Consider the following 22,313-nt stretch of genomic DNA (forward strand, 5'->3'; position numbering starts at 1 on the left):
CAAGTGCTTTTTGGAAGTAATGAAATATATTTAGGAAGTCTATACAACAAATAAACATTTATTAAGCTGTAATTTTCACAATTTTTACTTCTCTTCCAAAATCAGTCTACAAATATCTCTACATAACACCAAAAGCCAGTGATTTAATAAGTAAAGGAAATGTATCGCTTTGCAGAAAAAAATAAGCCTTATACATTTAGGTCTATATATGATATTTGTAGAATCAGTTTCCCAAGGCTCAGGAGACTATAGTGTGCACATACCACACACACAGACACACACAGACACACACCCCCACACACACCCCACTATATTAAAATCAAATGGATTTATATTAAGTATCAAACGCTATGTAAAATTTATCACCAGATACACAAAATACAAATTTGAATCATGAATACACTGTTGATAAGGGGTATTATACCTCACAAATATGATTTCCAGTTAAGAGGGAAATAATTGTTTCGCTGGATTTTAAGTGAGTGCTAATCACCATCACATATCGATTTAATTACACAGAATTCAGATGGTTCACACACATGCGGATATTGACGCTACAGTAAAACCTTTAAATCTGCAAAAAGACATTAGAACATATGGTTGATCACGCTACTAGCTGCCACAGATTTTCAGGCGATGGTGCAAATGACAATCAGCTTTTAACGCCACCACAAGGGAAAAACTGGTCCTGGTGTACCTCCTACATATCAAGGAATCCTTGAAGAGCAGAGCGCAAAATTTGTTGGAGAAAATTTGTTTATTCCAGATACTATGTATCATATTGATGGTTGTCCAATACTAATTTTAAGCATATTGTGTTAGATCCTGCAAAAAATGCATCCTGTTTTTCCATGAGTGAGAAGCAAAGGTTCAACTACTCAAATGGCCATAAACCAAAATTCTGCAGAATGGCAATGCATTAAAAAAAAAAAAAAAGTTGAGGGAGGGGGTTGACACTTAGGAATTCTTTTTTTTTTTTTTTCCTGGCCCCAGGGTGCAGCGACCTGATGTGGGATCTCAGTTCCCAGAACAAAGACTGAACCGGGGCTGTAGCAGTGGAAGGGCAAAATCCTAACAACCAGACTACCAGGGAACTCCCAGGAATTCCTTTTAAAATGAGTCAGCTAGATGGCAAGAGATGGTTTTTTGGTTAGGTCAGCCAATTCAAAACATAACGGGGAGATGTGATCATGTATCAGCCCATAAAGCAGATATCCTTCCTCAAAAGCATGTTAAGAAGTAACAGGTGGAGTTCCCTGGTGGCCTAGTGGTTAAGGATCTGGAGTTGTTGCTGCTGTGGTGCAGGTTGAATCTCTGGCCTGGGAATTTCCACATGCTGTGTGTGTGGCCAAAAAACCCCCACAAAAGACAAAAGGAAAAAACCCTCCTTTCAACAACACTAATCTCTCTGCTCTGTTAGTTACTTTTATAAATTAAGAGCCCAGAACAATTCGAAAGGCCCAATTTCAGGAAATTCTGTTGCCACCCTTTGCTACCAGAAATGATATGGGGTAAAAACAAACAAAAAACCACACAAGAGTTCCCGTCGTGGCGCAGCAGAAACGAATCCGACTAGGAACCATGAGGTTGCGGGTTCGTTCCCTCGCCTTGCTCAGTGGGTTAAGGATCCAGCATTGCTGTGAGCTGTGGTGTAGATCACAGACATGGCTCAGATCCTGAGTTGCTGTGGCTGTGGCGTAGGCCGGCAGTTGTAGCTCCAATTAGACCCCTAGCCTGGGAACCTCCATATGCTGTGGGTGTGGCCCTGAAAAGACAAAAAAAAAAAATACAAAAACAAAGACAAGCCAAACCAAAAAACCCAGAAGGCAGGTAATGCTGATTGATATTGGAAAAAAAATTCATGGAAGGCTGACATGCCATGAAAGCATCTTTTCAATGCAGGGGAGAGGTTGCTCTAAACATCGATTCCCCAAAATATCCCCAGATATCCAGCAGCTGGTCCTTTTTCTTTTCTGGACAATTTTTTTGTTTTTCTTATTTATTGTGATACTGAAGCATTGGGAACTTAACACTGATGAACTTGACGATATCTTTAAAAAAACGGAATCTTAACCATAACAGAGTCACAGTAGTTTTGATAGGATGTTTTCATACCCCATGGAAGGATGTGTTTACACTAATATATTCTACAGCCCTGAAGATATAAAAAAGCTTTCTCTTCAAGGTATGAGATATGGTACAAAAATACATTTTTCCATGTACAAAAGAGAGAAAAAAGGAAGAGATGAGGGGCAGTGGGGGAGGCAAAATACTCTACAAGCCTCCATGGGATAGAGAAAGAAAAATAAATCCCAGACTATGTGGGGTTAAGAGCCCACCCAAGCAAAGGTCAAATTTACATTAAAAAGCAAGTTATTCAGGAGTTCCCATCATGGTGCAGTGGAACCAAATCTGACTAGGAACCATGAGGTGGCGGGTTCCATCTCTGGCCTTGCTTAGTGGGTTAAGGATCCAGCATTGCCATGAGCTGTGATGTGGAGGTCGCAGATGCAGCTCAGATCTGGTGTGGCTGTGGCTGTGGCATAGGCCCTTAGCCTGAGAACCTCCATATGCTGCGGGTGCATCCCTAAAAAGAAAAAAAAGTTATTCATCAAACATCTATGATTTTTATTAGAATTTCAAGTAACATCCTACCCTGAAGTGATGTTTTGCATTATAACTTTAACTTTCATAAAAAATAAAGCCATTTTGGGAGTTCCCTGGTAGCCTAGTGATTAAGGATCTGGTGTTGTCACTGCAGCGGCTGGGGTCACTGCTGCAGTGCAGGTTCCATCCCTGGCCTGGGAACTTCCATTCGCCATGGGCATGGCCAAAAAAATAAAAAACAAAATGATAAAGACATCTTTCATTTGAGTGCACCAAACTGTAAATCTGGTTTCATAGCCTACACTTAGCCAACTTGGAAAAAAAAAAAGGTACACATTCTTTTTTTCCTTTGGCTGCACCTGTGGCCTGCAGATGCAGAAACTCCTGGACCAAGCATCAAACCCGCACCACAGCAGAGTTTCCACTGTGGCTCAGCGGGTCAAGAACCCGAGTAGTATACATGCTGATGCAGGTTCGATCCCTGGCCGTGCTCAGTGGGTTAAGGATCCAGCGTTGTCACTGCAGCATATGTCGCAGGTTTGGCTTGGATCCTGCATTGCTGTGTCTATGGTGTAGGCTGGCAGCTGCAGCTCTGATTCAGTCCCTAGCCTGGGAACTTCCATACGCTGTAGGTGCGGCTGTAAAAAGAAAAAAAGCAAAAAACAAAAAACCCTGCACAATGCCGAATCCTTAACCTGCTGTGCCACAAGGGAATTCCAAGGCGCATATTTGTCACAGCAATTTCCAGTTGAAACTTATGACCTCAGTCTACCAGTGCCCAGAAGCAGTGCCTCCCTCAGTTTATTAGAGGTTAAAATGGTTTTCCTGCCTAGATCTCAATACTGCACACCGCCCATCAGGCTTCTGTGGGTGAGGGTTGGCAAGGAAGAGGCCAGGAACTTAAGACTTAAAATAAGCTCTGTGTTGAGAATGTCAATTTCCCTGGGCCAACATGAGCAAAGCAAACTTTTTAGTACCTCAATATACACAGGAGCCAAATGAACACAAGGAAGGCGGGCAGGCAGGCAAAGACGACCTCCCGGGAGTTATTCATACCCTGTGCTCAAATGGGTTTGTCGCTAAGTATCTAAATGACAAAACTAGAACGATGTCAATGCAGAAACCACGGGGTTCAAATGCCCATGGATGAAGACTTGCCCTAACAAATCCCAGAGAACATGCTTGTGTTTTAGGAAGTGAACCGAATGCAGGAGAGCTTGGGGTCCGGTTTTGTGCACCTGAAAAACAGAAGTTTCAATAGCATCCTCAAAAAACGTTTACTTCCGTTTTCCAGATACTTACAAATAAAACCACAGAGACTCGGTACAAGAAGGGTTGGCAGGCAGTGGAGTTTTTTCCAAAATGATGCCTGGATCAAAAGGACTTGTTTCTACCCGATCTGACAGGGTTCTCGACGCTGTGCATGGGGGGCCTTTGAGTGGGCTGCCAGAGCACAGAGGTGGGCATTAAAGACCATTGAGACAGACCCCAGGGCAGCAAAATCTGGGGCTTCTTTCCTTGTTTACCTGTGCTTCTCGGTGTCTAGAAAAGCATGTTTCCACCAGCCCCTGATCCAAGCCTTGTAAAACCCCCTTTGTCCAAGACCCCCACAACTGTCAGCCCTGCAGACCTCTAACCCCCAGAGACTGCCTAAAATGAGGTCACCAGACTCCAGAAAAAAAAAAGCACCTGACACACGTGTCATAAAAACTATAGGAAAAATAACTCAAATTTTTTCCAAGTCTTCCTATTACTGCTTACTGTTCCTGAGGATGCGTTATCAGCAGTAACAGACTTGAAAATGTTATTAGCTGCTATGGCTGGTTTTCCCTCTAAGGTTCCGAGTCAACCCAAACCCTAAACCAAAGAAATAAATATAAAACCCTGGAGAGTGTGTCTTTCCTGTATTGACCTAGCTGGCAAATGGCAAAATTAGGACATCCAACAGATGCCTGAATGAGCTTCGATGCTCACCCAGGCAGCTCTTGGCAACAAACCCCAAAGACACCCCTTGGCCTGGTCCTTGAAATTTCCTTTACAAAATGTTGAGGTTTAAAATACATCACAGTACAAACAAGATGGGGGAGGAAAGGGATTTAGGTTTTCTACAAATAATGATTTCTTCCTTTAGAATGGATGGAGGCGTGGCGGGGAGTCCCTGGGATCCAAAGATGTTTAGTTTCACCCCTGAAACCCAAGCGTCCACACTTAGAAGCAACAATGTTCATCAGGTCAACGGCAACCAAAAACAACAGGAAATGAAGGTCATAGCTTTGGAATATGAAAATAGCATATAGAGACCTCACCTACCGATCCCTATTCTGCAGAAACAAATGCTTGCTTTGAAACTTGCCCCAAATGGTTTGAAAAAGCAACTCCTTCCCCTCTGTGCAAAGTTTGAATAAATCTGACTCCATCGGCCTTTATTAAAAAACCTTACAAAAGATGTATTTAAACGCTTGAAAAAAATTAACTTGGTACTTGATGCGCCCATAAACTTCTCTTCCTGTACAGCTCATATGGTTATCTCCTCTGTTTAAAAAATATTTTCTCCACTAACGACCCTCGCTGGGTTAGTTCTACAGCCATGATCTTGTCCTTCCTCCAGGAAGGGGTCCTAAGAGTCTGACCCGTGGCCGGAAATACCCTCGCAAAGCGCCCCTCTCTTGCTCAGGCATTTTTATTAAGACTGTTTGGGGTTGGACGTTCTTTTTTTCCTTCTTCTCTTTTGTTTCCGGAGAGAGGGCGCTGGGAGGAGGGGACCCGGCCGGCTGGCTGGTTGTCACTTGCCGTTGGTGCGGTCCAGGCTGTCCAGAACTCGGTTGAGACGGATGTTGAGCAGTCTGACCTGGTTCTCCAGCTGCTCCAGCTTCTCCTCCACGCTGGGGCCACCGGAGCTGCTGCGCCAGTAGAAGCCCATGGGCCCGGTCATGAAGTAGATGGCCACGACGAAGCACAGGGGCAGCACGGCGTTCTCAGGCTCCCCCTCGTACTTGTGCAGGATGTACACACAGGACATGGAGAACAGGATGACCCGCACGACCCAGAAGAAGCGGCCGAACACCAGGTGCAGGATGCTGAAGGTGAAGCCCAGGGTTAGGGACAAGAACCAGTAGGCCAGGAGGACGACGCCAACCAGCAGGAGGGCGCGGGCCGGGCTGCTGGCCACCGAGCTTGGGCTGAAGTACTGGGACAGGTTGGAGACTGCAGGACAGAAAAGAGGGACAGTGGCCGGTTAGGGATCTGGCAGCTCAGCTCTCAGTACCTTTGTGATAAGTCCTGGGAGGAGACAGGGCAACGCTTTACGACTGCCTGTCGTATCCTGAGTTTAAAGCACTTTTCAGGTGGGGCAGAGTCTGCAAACTGGCCTCGAAATTTCCTTCCTTCCTGTCTTCCATGGTGACAAATGCCCAATCTCAGGCTGGGCACCTGACTGCCTAGGATAAGGGCGTTTCCAAGCCTCGCTTGCAGCTCCATAACTTAGCTGTGGTCAAGGAGAGGTAAGCAGGGATGTTTCGGGGTAGCTTCCTAGAAGTAGTGGGAATATGCCCTTTACCTCTTCTTCTGCCTGCTGGAATGTGGATGTGACAGCTGGAATAAAAGCAGCTGTCTTGGGTCATGAGGGAAGGGAAGTCACCTACTGGGGAGCAATGAAATGGAAGGGGCTTGGACCTAAGGATAACCTACCTGCCTAGCCACCTTACCTGCGGACTTTTGCATATGAGAAATAAGCTTCCATCTTGTTTAAGCTGCTGTTATTTGGGGGTCTCTGTTACTCAGAGCCAAACCTAAGTGGAACTGGTACCCACACATGAAGTTCCATCTTAAGAATGGAGTGAAATGGAGGACTTGTATCTTCCGTGTGCCCGACTTAAGAAAATTTTCAAATAGAAAAGTTATAACAACAGTAAAATAAATACTCCTATTGAAACCACCTAGGCTTAACAATTAACATTTCACCGCATTTGGCTTCATCTCTCTAGTCACATACCTTTTTTTTTTTTCTATTTGTCTTTTCAGGGCCGCACCCATGGCACATGGAGGTTCCCAGGCTAGGGGTTAAATCGGAGCTGCAGTTACCGGACTACACCACAACCACGGCAATGCCAGATCTGAGCCTCATCTGCGACCTACACCACAGCTCACGGCAACACCAGATCCTTAACCCACTGAGTGAGGCCAGGGATCGAACCTACAACCTAATGGTTTCTAGTTGGATCCATTTCCGCTGTGCCATGACATGAACTCCCCCCTCCCCTTTTTTTTAACCATACCATTTGAAAGAGGAACACGTCATATGTCAGCATACAACTTTTTCTTCCAGTTTTATTGCAATGTAAGGGACATGTAGCACTATACAAGGCACACAGCATGATGTGGCTTACATATATTGTGACATGATGACCATAGTAAGTTTTTTTTTTTTTTGGCCATCTCATGGCATATGGAGTTTCCAGGCCATGGATCAGATCTGAGCCACAGTTGTAACCTACACTGCACCTGCAGCAACGCCAGCTCCTTAACCCACTGTGCCAGGTCAGGGATCAAACCTGCATCCTGATGCTGCCAAGATGCTGCTGATCCTGTTATGCCACAGTGGGAACGCCATGACCACAAATTTAGTTAATATCCATCAGCTCTTACAGATAGAAAAAAATTTTCTTTCAGGCATGGAACTCCCAACACAGCAGTGACCAAAGCCACCGGAGTGACAATGCTGGATCCTTAACCTGCTGTGCCACAACAGAACGCTTCTTTTTTACCTTTTGTTTTTCTTTTTTTTGGCCTACCCAAGGCATGTGGAGTTCCTGGGCCAGGGATCAGATCTGAGCCATAGTTGCAACCTATGGCACAGCTGCAGCAATGTCAGATCCTTTAACTCACTGCACCAGGCTGGGGATCGAATCTGTGTCCTGGTGCAGCAGAGACACAGTCGATTTTGTTGGGCCACAGCAGGAATTCCTCTTTTTACCCTTTTAATGTGACAACTAGAACATATATGGATGGCATTCTATTCCTACTGAACCACTCTGGGCTAAAGAGTCCATTTTAACCAGTACCTTCAAAATTCAGAGGACAGTGCTCCCTAAAATAATTTCTGCCAGGATTTCCAACTTTGGAGTAGTTTCTCATAAAGCCTTTGCACATCCAAACATCTAAGCATAAGACACACATTCCAAAGGCCTTGGAGTTCCCACTGTGGCACGGCAGTAACGAACCCAACTAGTATCCATGAGGACACAGGTTTAAATCCTGGCCCTGCTCAGTGGGTCAGGGATCTGGCGATACCACGAGCTGTAGCACAGGTAAGTCACAGACACTTAGGATCCCAAGTTGCTGTGACTGTGGCGTAGGCTAGCAGCTGAAGCCCGATTCGACCCCTAGCCTGGGAATAGCCATAGGCCATGGTATAGCCCTAAAAAGCAAACAAAAAGGCCTTTGGATGCTTGGAAGCTTATGCACCAAGTAAAAGGGGAGAAAACCATGATATGGCAGTGAGTTCTTCCCCTCCAGAAAGCACCAGCCACCTGCCTCATGAATGCCAGCATTCAGGGCCTCAGGGCTGTGGAACCACTCTGCTCGCATCCCCTCCCATGTCAATAGGAGGCTTTTAAGTCTTTCATTTCAAGCTACATGCAATTTCTTGCAATCGGGTTTGTCTCTCCAGGGCTTGCTGGGCAGGGATGGAAATACCGGGTTTAACAGTCTAGACAGGTGGTGGATGTGGATTCCACTCAGGATTGCACTCAATTGCTGTATCTGGGCTATGTGTTGACTCAGCCTGGGTCCCGGGAGGGGGCCTCAGCAGTCCCAGAGGGCTTCGTGCTGTGCAGCATCCTCTCGAATGGCCAGGAAGCTGCCTCTGATTCTCTGCCTGAGCCTGAGTCGGATCCAAAGCCTCCCAGAGGCTGAATTCAGTGATTCAAGGCTGAAAGATGGGTTCCTGGTGAGGGAGGGGGATGACAGTGGGTGTGAGCCAGGGCACAGGTGAGCCTTGTCTCTGAGCTGTGAGATGGGAGTGTCAGGGCCGGTGGGGGTGAGATTCTGCATGGGAGGAGCTGAACTGGTCTCCAAGAGCTGCTGAGACAAATGGCCAGACTTGGTGGCCTAAAACGATGTAGCCTCTCATTGTTTTGGAGGCCAGATCTTGAGACCAAAGTGGCTGCAGGGCCAAGGTCCCTCTGAAGGCTCTAGGGGAGGGTCCTTCCTGGCCTCTTCCAGCTTCTGGTGGCTCCCGGCATCCTCTGGCTTGCGTCCACCTCCCTCCCATCTCTGCCTCCATCTTCACTTTCACGTGGCCTTCTTCTCCATGGGTTTCTTTGCGTCTCTGTCCAAATTTCCCTCTTCTTATAAAGACACCAGACACTGGATTTAAGGCCCACACTAACCAGGATGACCGCATCTTAACTTAATTATATCTGCAGAGACCCCACTCCCAAATAAGGTCACACTCACAGGTCCTGGGGCTTCGGTGGGTACTTTCGGAGAGGGGACACAATTCAGCTCACACCAGCAGTAAGGCAGTAGGGTCCACTGTCCTCCAACTCTTATTTTTTCTTTCATTTTTTGGCTGCCTCACAGCATATGGAGTTCCTGAACCAGGGATCAGATCTAAGCCGCAGCATGACCTAAGCTGCAGCTGCAGCAACACCAGATCCCTAAGCCACTGTGCCAGATGGGGGATCGCATCTGTGTCCTAGCACCGCAGAGACGCCACCGATCCCATTGCACCACAGCAGGAACTCCCTCCGATTCTTATTAATGATGGGACCCTTCGTGCCTGGAGGAGGTGAGCAAGACTCCACTCACAGGATTCCAGGAAGGAGACAGATCTCTCTCTCTCTCTCTCTCACACACACACACACACACACACACACACACACACACACACACGAGTGGGATGTTAACAGCTGATGAGGAGACAAGGAACGGGGGTGTGAGAGCTGAAGAGGAGGTTCCTTACATGGGGTCATCAGGATGGGCCTCTCGGAGGAGGTGTCATGTATCAGAGACCCAAGCATGGAAAAGAGTGAAGCAGGCAAAGGGCTGGGAGGATCATCCCTGGCAGAGAACACCTAGAGAGAGCGAATGTGTCAAGGACCCCGGCAGTGTTCTTGGTGTGAACCCTGTGCAACAGGAAGTTACTAGGCAGTTTTAAGGAGTGGGCCTTAAACTGGGGGTTTGTTGTTGTGGTTGTTTTTATTAAAAAAAATTTTTTTTGGCTGTGCCCATGGCATGCCGAAGGTGCCAGGCCAGGGATCTAACACGTTGGGGGTTCCCTTTGTGGCTCAGCAGTAACAAATCCGACTAGTCTCCATGAGGACATGGGTTCAATCCCTGGCCTTGCTCAGTGGGCTAAGGATCTGGTGTTGCCATGAGCTGTGGGGTAGATCACAGATGTGGTTCAGATCCCGAGTTGCTATGGCTGTGGTGTAGGCTGGCAGCTGCAGCTCTGATTCAACCCCTAGCCTGAGAACTTCCATATGCTATGGGAGCAGCAGCCCCCACCAAAAAAAAGCAGGGATCTAACACGTGCCGCTGCAGTGACCTGAGCCACAGCAGTGACAACATTGAATCCTTAACCCATTGAGCCACAAGGGAACTCCCTTTTTTTAAAGTAACTACTACAAAAGTAGTAATAGGGATTTCCTCTTACGGCTCAACAGGTTAAGAATTTATTATTCATGAGGATGCAGGTTCAATCCCTGACCTCACTCAATGGGTAAAGGATCTGGCGTTGCCATGAGCTGTGGTGTAAGTAGAAGAAGCAGCTCAGATCTGGTGTTGCTGTGGCTGTGGTGTAGGCTGGCAGCCACAGCTCCAAGCTGACCCCTAGTCTGGGACCTTCTATATGCCTCGGGTGTGGCCCTATGAAGCAAAAAACAGAAAGCAGTAATTTAAAAAAATCTAAAAAGAAGAAAAAACATCAGGAGTTCCTCCTGTAGCACAGTGGGTTAAGAATCTGACTACAGCAGCCCAAGGTGTTGCAGAGGTGTGGGTTTGATCCCAGTCCAGTGCAGTGGGTGAAAGGATCCAGCGTGGCTGCAGCTATGGCTCAGGTTGGATTGAATCCCTGGCCTGGGAACTTCCGCATGTCACAGGTGCAGCCATAAAAAAAAATAAAAAAATTAATTGCCCTGGCTGATTTGCTGAGAAGGAACCCCAGGGTGCAAGAAGGTCACCCAGTTAGGAGCTGCGCGGGAAAGAGTTCAGCCAGCAGGCCTGAGGCTGTTCTCTAGAAAGGACTGCTGGCCAGATGGGCCCTTGGCTGGCATCTGGGGACTTGGATTTCTAGAATGTGAGACTGTGATATATAATAACAAATGTGTATTTGCTCTCCATCCTCATCTCTGGCACAGGCTCCTAAGTGACAATAGCTATAAAGGCGTCTTGATGATTCGCAGCCCCTTTCACTGACATTTGCCTTTGTTAATCAGGTGATCTTGGAGAGCCTCTGAGGGTGTAAGCTGGTTGCCAGGGGAACCAACCAAACAATCAGAGGATGGGACCTTTCAGTCATCGGCCGCACAGGACTTCTGGAGGGGTTAGAGGGGCTGGAGGCTGGCTGAATCGATCACCAGTGGCCAATGAATCAATCAAACTGAGAACATGGAAAATTCCAAGTCCCCACCATGTGTGTCCTTCACCTGACCATTCCTGAGTTACAGCCTTTCGTAATAAACCGGTACTTTTAGCGAGTCAACAGGTGTCCTGAATTCTGCAAGCGGCTCTAGCAAATTAATTGAACCCACATTGGGGAGGGGTTGTGGGAACCTCCAATCTATACCAGTCGGCCAGAAGCACAGGTGACAACCTGGACTGGTGTCTGAATTGGGGGCACCTTGTGGGACTAAGCCCTGGACTTGTGGAATCAGATGCTACCTCCAGACAGAGACGGTCAGAACTGTGGTTCATCTGGGGGATACCTGGTCGGCAACTTGGAGAACTTAGTTCATTGCTGGGGGGTGTGGGAAGCACACACGACACAGAGAGGTGCTCACTGGGCCTGGAGGTTTTGAACAAATGGTGTGGTTTATGCTAATGACTGCCTTTGGTAGGGAATTTGGAACGTGCCAGGCAGAAGGTGCCTACACGACCAGCCCCCAATAAACCCCCTGAGCACTGAGCCTCTACTGGGCATCCCTAGTTGGTGACACCTCCTATGTGTTGTTACCACTCTTTGCTGGGGGAATGAAGTGTGTCCTCTGTGACTCCCCTAGGGAGGGCTCTGGAAGTCTGCCTGGTTCCCCCAGACGTCACCCACGCGCCTTTCCCTTTGCTGTGTTCTGTGTCCTTTGCTATTATACATCACAGGCGTGGGTACCACCATATGCAGAATCCTGGGAATTCTAGAGTCACTGCACCTTGGGGTGGTCTTGGGGACCCTGACACAGACTGCAGCAGACTTCATGGAGAGAGACAGCCTCCTGGACCGGGGGAGCAGTCCCACGGGTCACACATCAATCCCTCAGCCCTTTTGGTGATTTTGTGAGCAACTCAGTATTAAATCTCTTGTCTTTCCTTCTTGCTTTCTTTCCTCCTCCCTTCCTTCCTCTCTCTTTCCTTCCTTCTTTTCTTTTTTCACCATGCCCACAGCATACAGAAGTTCCCAGGCCAGGGACTGAACCCACACCACAGCAGCAACCCAAGTCACTGCAGTGACAATGCCAGACCCTTAACCTGCTGCGCCATCGGGGAACTCCTTAAATCCTTTTCTAAGTAACTGGAGTGGTTTGTTCCAGACCCCAACAACCCAGAGAACACCACCTCTGATCCCAGAGGTTTGCCTGGTGGCAGCCAGGTCAACACTAACCACTTGCACCTCATCCTAAAGGCATCTAGGAATCTCAGCCATTTCTACACGCAACTATGACAATAGAAAAGGTTCACTCATACCCTCAATGTCTCCCCTTCTTCTCCTGCACCAACCCCTGTGGGTCCCGCTTCTGTAACCTGAGAAGCTCCAGAATATAACTGCCTTCAAATGAATGCCCATCTCCCCCACACCTACCGTCAAGTCCAAGAACCTCCAAGAGCTCTGCCCAGACTTTCCACAGGGTTTCCACAAACATATCCACTCCCAGCACGAATCTCTCCGTCAGCCTGGTCAAGAACTGCAGAAACCAGAGAAAAGTCATCACCAACTGGGCCCAAACTCCCTTCTTCCCAGTCCAGCTGAATTTACTGGAAACAAGAAAACACAGCTGGTGGAGGAGGAAGGCTACCCCGGGAGGAGCTGAGCCAATGGGAATAACCAACAGAGAATCAAATCCAAGCTGCAGCTGCAACCTGCACCATAGCTGTGGCAACACTGGATCCTTATTAACCCACTGCCCCGGCAGAAGATCAAACCCTTGCCAAGCAGACAACACCAGACCTTTAACCTGCTGGGCCACAGTGGGAACTCTATTTTTTTTTTCTTTGATGTCTTATTTTTATTTTACTTATTTATTTATTTTGCTTTTCAGGGCCGCACCTGCAGTATATGGAAGTTCCCACGGTAGGGGCTGGATCAGAATTGTAGCTGCCAGCCTGAACCATAGCTCATAGCAACACCAGATCCTTAACCCACCGAACAAGACCAGGGAGTCTTCATGGATACTAGCCGGGTTCTTAACCCACTGAGCCACAACAGGAATTCCTAAATTTTTTTTGTCTTTTTTTTTGCCTTTTCTAGGGCCCTTCCCACAGCATATGGAGGTTCCCAGGCTAGGGGTTGAATCGGAGCTGTAGCCACCGGCCTACCCCACAGCCACAGCAACGCCAGATCCGAGCCGCGTCTTTGGCCTACACCACAGCTCACGGCAACACCGGATCCTTAACCCACTGAGCAAGGCCAGAGATTGAACCCGCAACCTCATGGTTCCCAATCAGATTCGTTAACCACTGAGCCACAATGGGAACTCCAAAAATTGTTTTTAAAAAATTAAAAAAATATATATATGGTACACATGGTACAAACTTCATACAACCCAAATCCCCTCCTGAAGGCAGCGCTGTTATCACTCGCTTGTGGAGCCTCCCCGAGACACGCTGGGTGAATAACAGCATAGATAAATATTTTCCCTTTGAATGGCAGCATATGTAATGTTTCTCACGGAACACTCTGTCTCAGTGGTTACCCAACCTCAGACGGACAGAGCAGTCTCATTTTTTGTAAAGATACCTGCAGCTGCTTAACCAGTACCCTACTAATGGACACCTAGGTTGTCCCCAACCTCCCAGGGGGTGTGAGTGTTGCAACAGGGCCTTGTCCATGTGCCCTTCTGCTCAGTGTAGAGGATAAATGCCTCGAGGTGAATTGGCTACCATCAGATATTCTAGTTGGAATGGTTTTCCAAGAGAGGTGAAAGAAAAATGGGGTTGAATTAGCAACCAGGAGAGCAAAGGATGCTGGTGCTATGGCCTGGCTGAGAGCACGCGGGCCTGGAAGTTTAACTGCCTGGGTTCAAACCCCAGGTTTGCCCCTTATTTGCGGGATGCTTATAGGTGTATTATACCTGTAATATATACCAGGGCTCCAGCTAACAAATGGAGTTAATAAATACTACCCATGTCAAAACAGAAGCATTGGCCCCAATATGTTTTAGCTGCACGCACCAAAGCGGTTTCTATCTTTAAAGACCATGTTGGAGTTCCTGCTGTGGCTCAGCAGGTTAAGAACCCAACACAGTGTCTGTGAGGATAGGGGTTTGATCCCTAGCCTCGCTCAGTGGGTTACGGATACAGTGTTGCCACAAGTTGTGGCATAGGTCAGAGATATAGCTCGGATCTGGTGTTGCTATAACGCAGACCTCAGTTGCAGCTCCAATTCAACCCCTAGCCTGGGAACTTCCATACCCCACAGAGACAGCCCTAAAAAAAAGAAAAAGGAAAAAAAAAGACCATGTGGCAATCAGCAGATGAATAGACAGACCTGGTAAAACCATACAAGGGGATATTATTTAGCCATAAAAAGGAATGAAGTACTGACACGTTTCAACCTGGATGACACTCAAAAACCTTGTGCTAAGGAAAAGAAGCCAGATGCAAGATGACAAACTGTGATTCCACTTATGGGAAATTGCCAAAATCGGCACAGCAATAGAGACAGAAAGCAAATTAGAGGTTGCCAGGGTTAGGAGAGAGGCTGATAGCTGAAGGATTTCTCTTTGAGGTGATGAAAATGTTCTACCATTGACTGTGGTGATGGTTACACAACTCTGTGAATATACACTTGAAATGGACAGAGTGCATGGTACGTGAATTTTATCTCTATAAAGCTGCTACTTGAAAATTGGAAGGGTGAGGAGTTCCTGCTGTGGTGAGGTGGGTTAAGAATCCAAGTGCATGGTGTTCCCATTGTGGCTCAGTGGTTAATGAACCCGACTAGGAACCATGAGGTTGCGAGTTTGATCCCTGGCCTCGCTCAGTGGGTAAAGGACCTGGCATTGCCGTGAGCTATGGTATAGGTTACAGACATGGCTTGGATACAATGTGGCTGTGGCTGTGGCATAGGCTGGCAGTTGTAGCCCCTCTAGCCTGGGAACTTCCACACGCCTCGGGTGTGGCCCTAAAAAGACAAAAAACCAAAAAACCAAAAAAAAAAAGATTGAGGAGGCAGGGGCTCCATTCCTGGCCTGGCACTGGTCTGGTGCTGCTACAGCTGCAGGTCAGATTTAACTCCTGGCCCAAGAATTTCCATATGCCATGGGTGTGGCCATAACCCCCCCCCAAAAAAACTGGAAGCATAAAAAATAAATAATACAGGAGTTCCCATCGTAGCTCAGTGGTTAACGAATCCAACTAGGAACCATGATGTTGTGGGTTCGATTCCTGGCCTCGCTCAGTGGTTAAGGATCCGGCATTGCCGTGAACTGTGGTGTAGGTCACAGATGTGGCTCAGACCTGCCACTGCTGTGGCTGTGGTGTAGGCCAGAGGCATACAGCTACAACTGGACCCCTAGCCTAGGAACCTCCATATGCCGCCGCAGGTATGGCCCTATAAAGACAAAAGACAAAAAAAAAAAAAAAAAAAAAAAAAAAAAAAAAAAAAAAAATAATATACGGGTTAATTTAAAAACAACCACCACCAAAAAACCATGTAGGAATGCAGGAATGCCAGAAGGAAGTGTGTGTGTCAGTGAGAAACAGGGTCACCACTCACTCTTTGGTGGATTCTCTGAAATCCAGCTGGATAGAAGGCATGCTAGTATAGACATAATTCTTTTCTTTTTCTTTTTTTTTTTTTTTTTGTTAAAGAGCTTTATTGACATAATTTACATACCATAAAGTTCATGTCTTTAAAACACACAATTCAGGGGGGTTTTTTGGGTTTTTTTTGGTTTTTGTTTTTTTAGAAATTCACCGCAATCTAAAGTTAGGACATTTTCATCACCCCCACAAGGAGTCTTGTACCCACTACAAATCACTCCACATTCTCTCCTCCCCCCAATCTAGGCAAACACTAATCTCCTTGGATTTGCTTTTCCTGGACTTTCTATAAAAATGGAATCAGGCAAGCTGTGACCTTTTGTGCCTGGCTCCTTTCACTCAAAATACATTGTCAAGGTTCACCCGTGTAGCAGCAGGAATTGGTACTTAATTTCTCTTCTTTTTTGCCAAATAACATTCCCTGCTGTACACCACTTTTTTTTCTTTTTTTGGCCATGGCATGCTTAGATGCAGGATGTCAGTTCCCAGACCAGGGACTGAATGTGGGCCACAGTGGTGAAAATCCCAAGTCTCAACCACTACACCACCAGGGAACTCCCCATGGATACACCACATTTTGTTTCTCCTGTCACACTTCTTTTTTTTCCTTGTTTAGAGCCACACCTGGGGCATATGGAAGTTCCCAGGCTAGGGGTCAAATTGGCGCTGCAGCTGAGGTCTACACCACAGAGACAGCAACACTGTATCCAAACTACATCTGTGATCTACACTCCAGCTTGTGGCAACACCAGATCCTTAACCCACTTAGGCCAGGGATCAAACCTATATCCTCATGGATACTAGTCAGGTTCTTAACCTGCTGGGCCACAATAGGAAACCACAAACCGCCTCAATGTTTCTGTAAATCCCGAAATGTTCTAAAAAAATGAAGAGAGTAAAAAAAAGATTTAATAGACATATCACACACCCCAATGTTCACAGCAACACTATTCACAATAGCCAAGACGTGGAAGCAACCTAAATGTTCATCAACAGAGGAATGGATAAAGATGTGGTCCATATATACAGTGGAATATGACTCAGCCATAAAAAAGGATGAAAAAAATGCCATTTGCAGTAACATGGACCTAAGGATTATCACACTAAGTGAAGTCAGACAGAGAAAGACAAACATCATATGATATCACTTGTATGTGGAATCTAAAAAAAAACAGAAAAATAAGGGAAAGATACAAATGAATTTACCAAAAGGGAAAGAGGGGGAGAGGAGAAATTAGGAGCTGGGATTAAGAGACACACACTACTATATATAAAATAGATAACGAACAAGGACATATTGTATAACACAGGGAACTATAGTTAATATTTTGTAATAAACTGTAAGAGAAAAAGAATCTGAAAATGTGATTCTTCTTTGGTCCATGCCCGTGGCATGCAGAAGGTCCTGGGCCAGGGACGACACCCTAGCCACAGCAGTGAAAATGTTGGATCCTTAACTGCTAGGCTACCAGGGAAGGCTGCAGAATGTTTCTTTGCTAATGACGTAGCCTTAAGTATTCAAAAGTGAACTAATGTGTCTTGGTTTAGCTTTAAAATACTATTCCAGGCTTAAATATTTTTTTTTTTTGATTGGGGAAGAGGTGTAATAAGAACAGCAAAAAGTTGATAAGTGGAAGCACTGGGTGATGGGTATGGGAGTTCATTACATGACTCTTCCTCCCTTTGGGTATGTTGGACAATTTTCAGGATGAAGTTAAAACGAGGAAGATTCAGGTCAATAAACTCAGAAGGCCTGTGGCCATGGCCATGGGAGAAGATAAGATTGCTCCAGCTCAGGATTTCATCACCCTCCTCCTCAACCTGGAGGGCATCCTCATCCTAATCTCTCCTCACCCCTGTCACCCCCAGGCACATGCTTAAGAAATCAGGTCAAAAAGGGAAATGTGCTCCAAAGAAGACATACAGATGGCCAAGAAACAAATGAAAAGATGTTCCATGTTACTCATTATTAGAGAGATGCAAGTCAAAACCACAATGAGGTACCACCTTACACCAGCCAGAATGGCCAGCATCCAAAAGTCTACAAACAATGAGTGCTGAAGAGGGTGTGGAGAAAAAGGAACCCTAGTACACTGTTGGTGGGATTGTAAATTGGTGCAACCACTGTGGAAAGCAGTACGGAGATTCCTCAGAAAACTAAACATAGAATTACCATTTGATCCAGTAATCCCACTCCTGGGCATCTATCCAGAGAAAACCACGACTCGCAAAGACACATGTACTCCAATGCTCACTGCAGCACTATTTACAATAGCCAAGACATGGAAACAACCTAAATGTCCATCGAGGGAGGAGTGGATCCAGAAGATGTGGTACATATACACAATGGAATATTACTCAGCCATTAAAAAGAACGAAATACCAGCATTTTTTGCATCATGGATGGACCTAGAAACTATCATGCTAAGTGAAGTCAGCCATACAGTGAGACACCAACATCAAATGCTTTCACTGACATGTGGAATCTGAAAAAAGGACAGACGGAACTTCTTTGCAGAATAGATGCTGACTCACAGACATTGAAAAACTTATGGTCTCTGGAGGAGACAGTTTGGGGGGTGGGGGGATGTGTATGGGCTGTGGGATGGAAATCCTGTGAAATCAGATTGTTATGATCATTATACAACTACAGATGTAATAAATTCATTTGAGTAATAAAAAAAATGGGAGAAAAATAAATTTAAAAAAAAGGGAAATGTGTCTTCACATTCACAGAGAAGGGGCAAGAGTTTCTGCAGCTCAGAGGCCGCCCAAGCACCTAAGGAACATGATGAAAGACCAAGGTTATGTGAACTGAAAGCACTGGAACATTACCCACACATCACAAATGAATGACAAAGGGGAAAAGGCACCTTCCAGGCCAGAAGGTCCACCAGCCTCAAGCTAAGAGTAAAGTAATGAGACAGGCCAACACCCCATGCCCTGATGTACTACTCAAGCCAGGACTCAAGAGCCTCACGCACAATTCTTGCTGGAATTGTGCATCCTCAGTCTAACCCAGAGGAGACTATCAGACCCATCGTGGGACAATTCAAAAGTCACCCAGTCTGGGAGTTCCTGTTGTGGTTCAGCAGGTTAAGGACCTGACTAGTCTCTGTAAGGAGGCAGTTTTGATCCCTGGCCTTGCTCAGTGGGTTAAGGATCCAGTGTCACCGTGAGTTGTGGTGTAGGTCACAGGGCCAGCTTAGATCTGATGTTGCTGTGGCTGTGGCATAGGCCAGCAGCTGCAGCTCCAATTCAACCCTCTGGCCTAGGAACACCATATGCTGCAGGTATGGCCATAAAAAGGGAAAAAAAATTTATACAAAAAAAAAAAAAAAAGTCAGGAGTTCCTTTGTGGCTCAGTGGTTAATGAATCCGACTAGGAACCATGAGGTTGCAGGTTCGATCCTTGCCCTCGCTCAGTGGGTTAAGGATCCAGTGTTGCCGTGAGCTGTGGTGTAGGTCGCAGATGTGCCTCGGATCCCATGTTGCTATGGCTCTGGTGTAGGCCAGCAGATACAGCTACGATTAGACCCCTGGCCTGGGAACCTCCATATGCTGTGGGAGTGGCCCAAGAAAATACAAAAAAAAAAAGGACAAAAAAAGGTCAACTGATCTGAACCAACAAGACCTATTGCACAGCACAGGAAAACTACCCAATATTCTGTAATTACCTATATGAGAAAAATATCTTAAAGAGCATGAATATATGTATGTGTATAACTGAATCACTCTGCTGTACACCTAAAGCTAACACAACTTTGAGGAGCAACTATACTCCAATAAAAATAAATAAACAAATAAGAGTTCCCTGGTGGTTTAGTGGTTGAGGATCTAGTGTTGTTACTGCTGTGGTGCAATCATTGTTCAACCCCTAGCCTGGGAATTTTTGTATGCCATGTGTGCAGCCAAAACAATAATAATAATACCAAAAAAACCCCCAAAGTCAACAGATCTGCCACAACCACAGGGAGATACCTTGTCAGCCCCACTAGAATGGCTACAATCAAAAAGACAGACAAGAAGATGTGATATATAAATATATATACATAGATATATACCTACACACACACACACACACACACACACACACACGGAATACTATTCAGCCACAAAAAGAATGATACAATGACCTTTGCAGAAACATGGATGGACCTGGAGGGTATTACATTTAGTGAAATAAGCCAAAGACAATACTGTATAATATCACTTATATGCAGAATCTAAAAAATAACAAACTAGTGAATATACCAAAAAGGAAGCAAACTCACAGATACAGGGAACAAACTAGTGGTTAACACTGGGGAGAGGGAAGGGAGGAGGGCCAAAATATCGGTTAGGGTTTAAGAGGTAAAAACGACTAAATACAAAATTTTAAAGTTATAAGGACATACTCCACAGGGAATATGGCCAATATTTTATAGTAACTATACATGGAGTATAATCTATAAAGATATTGAGGAGTTCCCATTGTGGCTCAGCAGTAACGAATCCGACTAGTATCCATGAGGATGTGGGTTCCATCCCTGGCCTTAGTGGGTTAAGTATAAGGCATTGCTGTAAGCTGTGAAGTAGGTCGCTGACAAGCTTGTATCCCATGTTGCTGTGGCTGTGACTGGCAGCTGCAGCTCCAATTTGACCCTTAGTTTGGGAACTTCCACATGCCTGGGGTGCAGCCCTAAAAAGAAAGACAGACAGAACAACAGACAGACAAAAGGACAGACAGAAAGAAAGAAAAGAAACTGAGATTCTAAAAAGTAAAATCAGTTGCCCAAAGCCATTTAGTAAGACCTGAGGAACGAAGACGTTTTCGGTCCTGGGATCTAACCCTCGCCACTGCAGTGACCACGTGGATCCTTAACCACCAGGCCACCAGGGAACTCTGAGACCTGGAATTTAAATTCAAACTTCTTTCCACTCCAAAACCCCAAACTGGCACAGAGCAAAGGAATTAAGAGGTGGAACAGCAAGGACTGTACTTAAGGCCCGCATGACCACAGACAACTGTCCCCTTATTTATTCACTTCCCCCTTCTCAGTGGACTTTTACCCCAATGGCGCCTCTCACCCAGCTACAGAGGGCACAGCGAGGAGAAAGAACTTCCTGCTCTTCTCCGGAGCGCTCAACACCATTCCCAGGGTTCTGAGGCTCTTAAACAGCTCCCAAGGAAACAAAACGCTCCAAGTAAAAGACCCTGCACACAGTAGGGGCTCAGGGCTACCAAGCCAGGTAGCCAAAGTAACAGAATTGACTGCATTACGCCTTTCCTTTAAAAAAAAAAAAAAGAGAGAGAGACTTAAATATCTTCAAAGCAAAAGGAGGAAGGCCAAAGGTGCTCAGGGGAAGTGGGTCGGCTGCTAGGCTAGAGGAAATTTGGGGTTGCTGCGGAGAGCGCAGCAGCGTGGGGAGAGCGAGCGGGCGCGAGCCGGCAGGGCGCCCCCTGGGCAGCCGCCACGGTGCCTGGCTCACAGTAGGCGCTCATTCAGACGCGTTGAATGAATGAATGAGAGGCGCTGCCGGCGTCAGCGCATCTGCGGGGATGCCCTGGCCGCGCTGCCCCCGGGGACAAGGTCCAAGGAGAAGTGCAGCGAGAAAGAGACGCCCTGCGCCCCGGCCCCGCGCCGGAACGAGCCGCTAGACCCGGCGCTGGCCCGGCAGGGGCGCGGGCCCCAGGCGGCAGGCCCCCGGGGCGCAGGCCCGGCACCCCCGCCCCCGGCCCGGGCCCCCCTCTTCCCGCGCCCCGGCCGGCCGGCAGCCCTGGAGGCTGCGCACGGCCCAAGTGGGCCCCGACGCCAGGTGCGCGGCGGCCGGGCAAGGTGACCGCAGGCGCGGGCCCGGCGCCCACCTTCTGAGCGGCGCGCACGTTGTCCTCGCCGAACAGGCTGCTGACGCTCTGCGAGAAGGTGTTGACTGTGCGGCGGTAGCTGTTCTTCTCGGTGCCGCCGCGGCCCCGCGCTCCCTGCGCCCCCGGGGCCAGCAGCCCGAGCAGCAGCAGCAGCAGCAGGAACCCAGTCCCGGCTCGGGGCCTGCCCGAGACGCGCGCGCCCATCCTGAGGCCAGTGGGATATCGAGTTGGGGAGACGGGTGAGGGCCACACGGAGGTACGCCGCGACTCCGGCGGGGACCGCGTTGGCGCGCTCCGGAGCCGCGCGCCGCACCTCTGCTGCCGCCACCGCCGCGCCACCTGCCCCGCCCCGCGCGCAAAGGCGCGACGGCCCTGCCCACGCCTCGCCCCGCCCCCGGACGCGGTACCGCGGGGGACCTAGCCTGAGCGCGCGGGGCGGCTTAGAGGTTACTGAGCTCCCCACCCCCACCCCCGGAAGCCCTCCCTGACCTGATGGGACTTTAACCTTTCCTTTTTTCTTTCATACTTTCTTTTTTTTTTTTCTAATAATTTTTATTTTTAACTTTTCTACATATGAAAAGAAACCCAAGCTTGTAAAAGTTGAAACAGCCCCAACAAGGACAATGATTGAAATTGATTGGAAAGCAACAACTACGTATTTTTT

General features: G+C 47.3%; 1 protein-coding gene across 1 annotated transcript; it reads right to left on the reverse strand.

Moving 5' to 3' along the window:
- On the reverse strand, positions 41-22,017 carry BRI3BP (BRI3 binding protein). Its single transcript, XM_001924273.7, has 3 exons — positions 21,650-22,017; positions 12,620-12,722; positions 41-5,811 (listed from the first exon to the last, which is right to left on the reverse strand). Exons 1-3 carry the CDS (start codon positions 21,851-21,853, stop codon positions 5,390-5,392), a joined length of 729 nt encoding a protein of 242 aa, XP_001924308.5. The 5' UTR covers positions 21,854-22,017; the 3' UTR covers positions 41-5,389.

The sequence above is a fragment of the Sus scrofa genome, chromosome 14 (assembly GCF_000003025.6).
Source record: "Sus scrofa isolate TJ Tabasco breed Duroc chromosome 14, Sscrofa11.1, whole genome shotgun sequence".
In the NCBI taxonomy this organism is placed as follows: Eukaryota; Metazoa; Chordata; class Mammalia; order Artiodactyla; family Suidae; genus Sus; species Sus scrofa.

What these genes read in the sequence shown, in the direction of transcription:
- BRI3BP (XM_001924273.7), bottom strand. Translation starts at nt 21,853, where the DNA reads ATGGGCGCGCGCGTCTCGGGCAGGCCCCGAGCCGGGACTGGGTTCCTG. An exon ending in ACGTGCGCGCCGCTCAGAAG is followed by an intron (nt 12,723 to 21,649) that starts GTGGGCGCCGGG and finishes TGGTTTCTGCAG; the next exon opens with TTCTTGACCAGGCTGACGGA. An exon ending in GGAGGTTCTTGGACTTGACG is followed by an intron (nt 5,812 to 12,619) that starts GTAGGTGTGGGG and finishes TCTGTCCTGCAG; the next exon opens with TCTCCAACCTGTCCCAGTAC.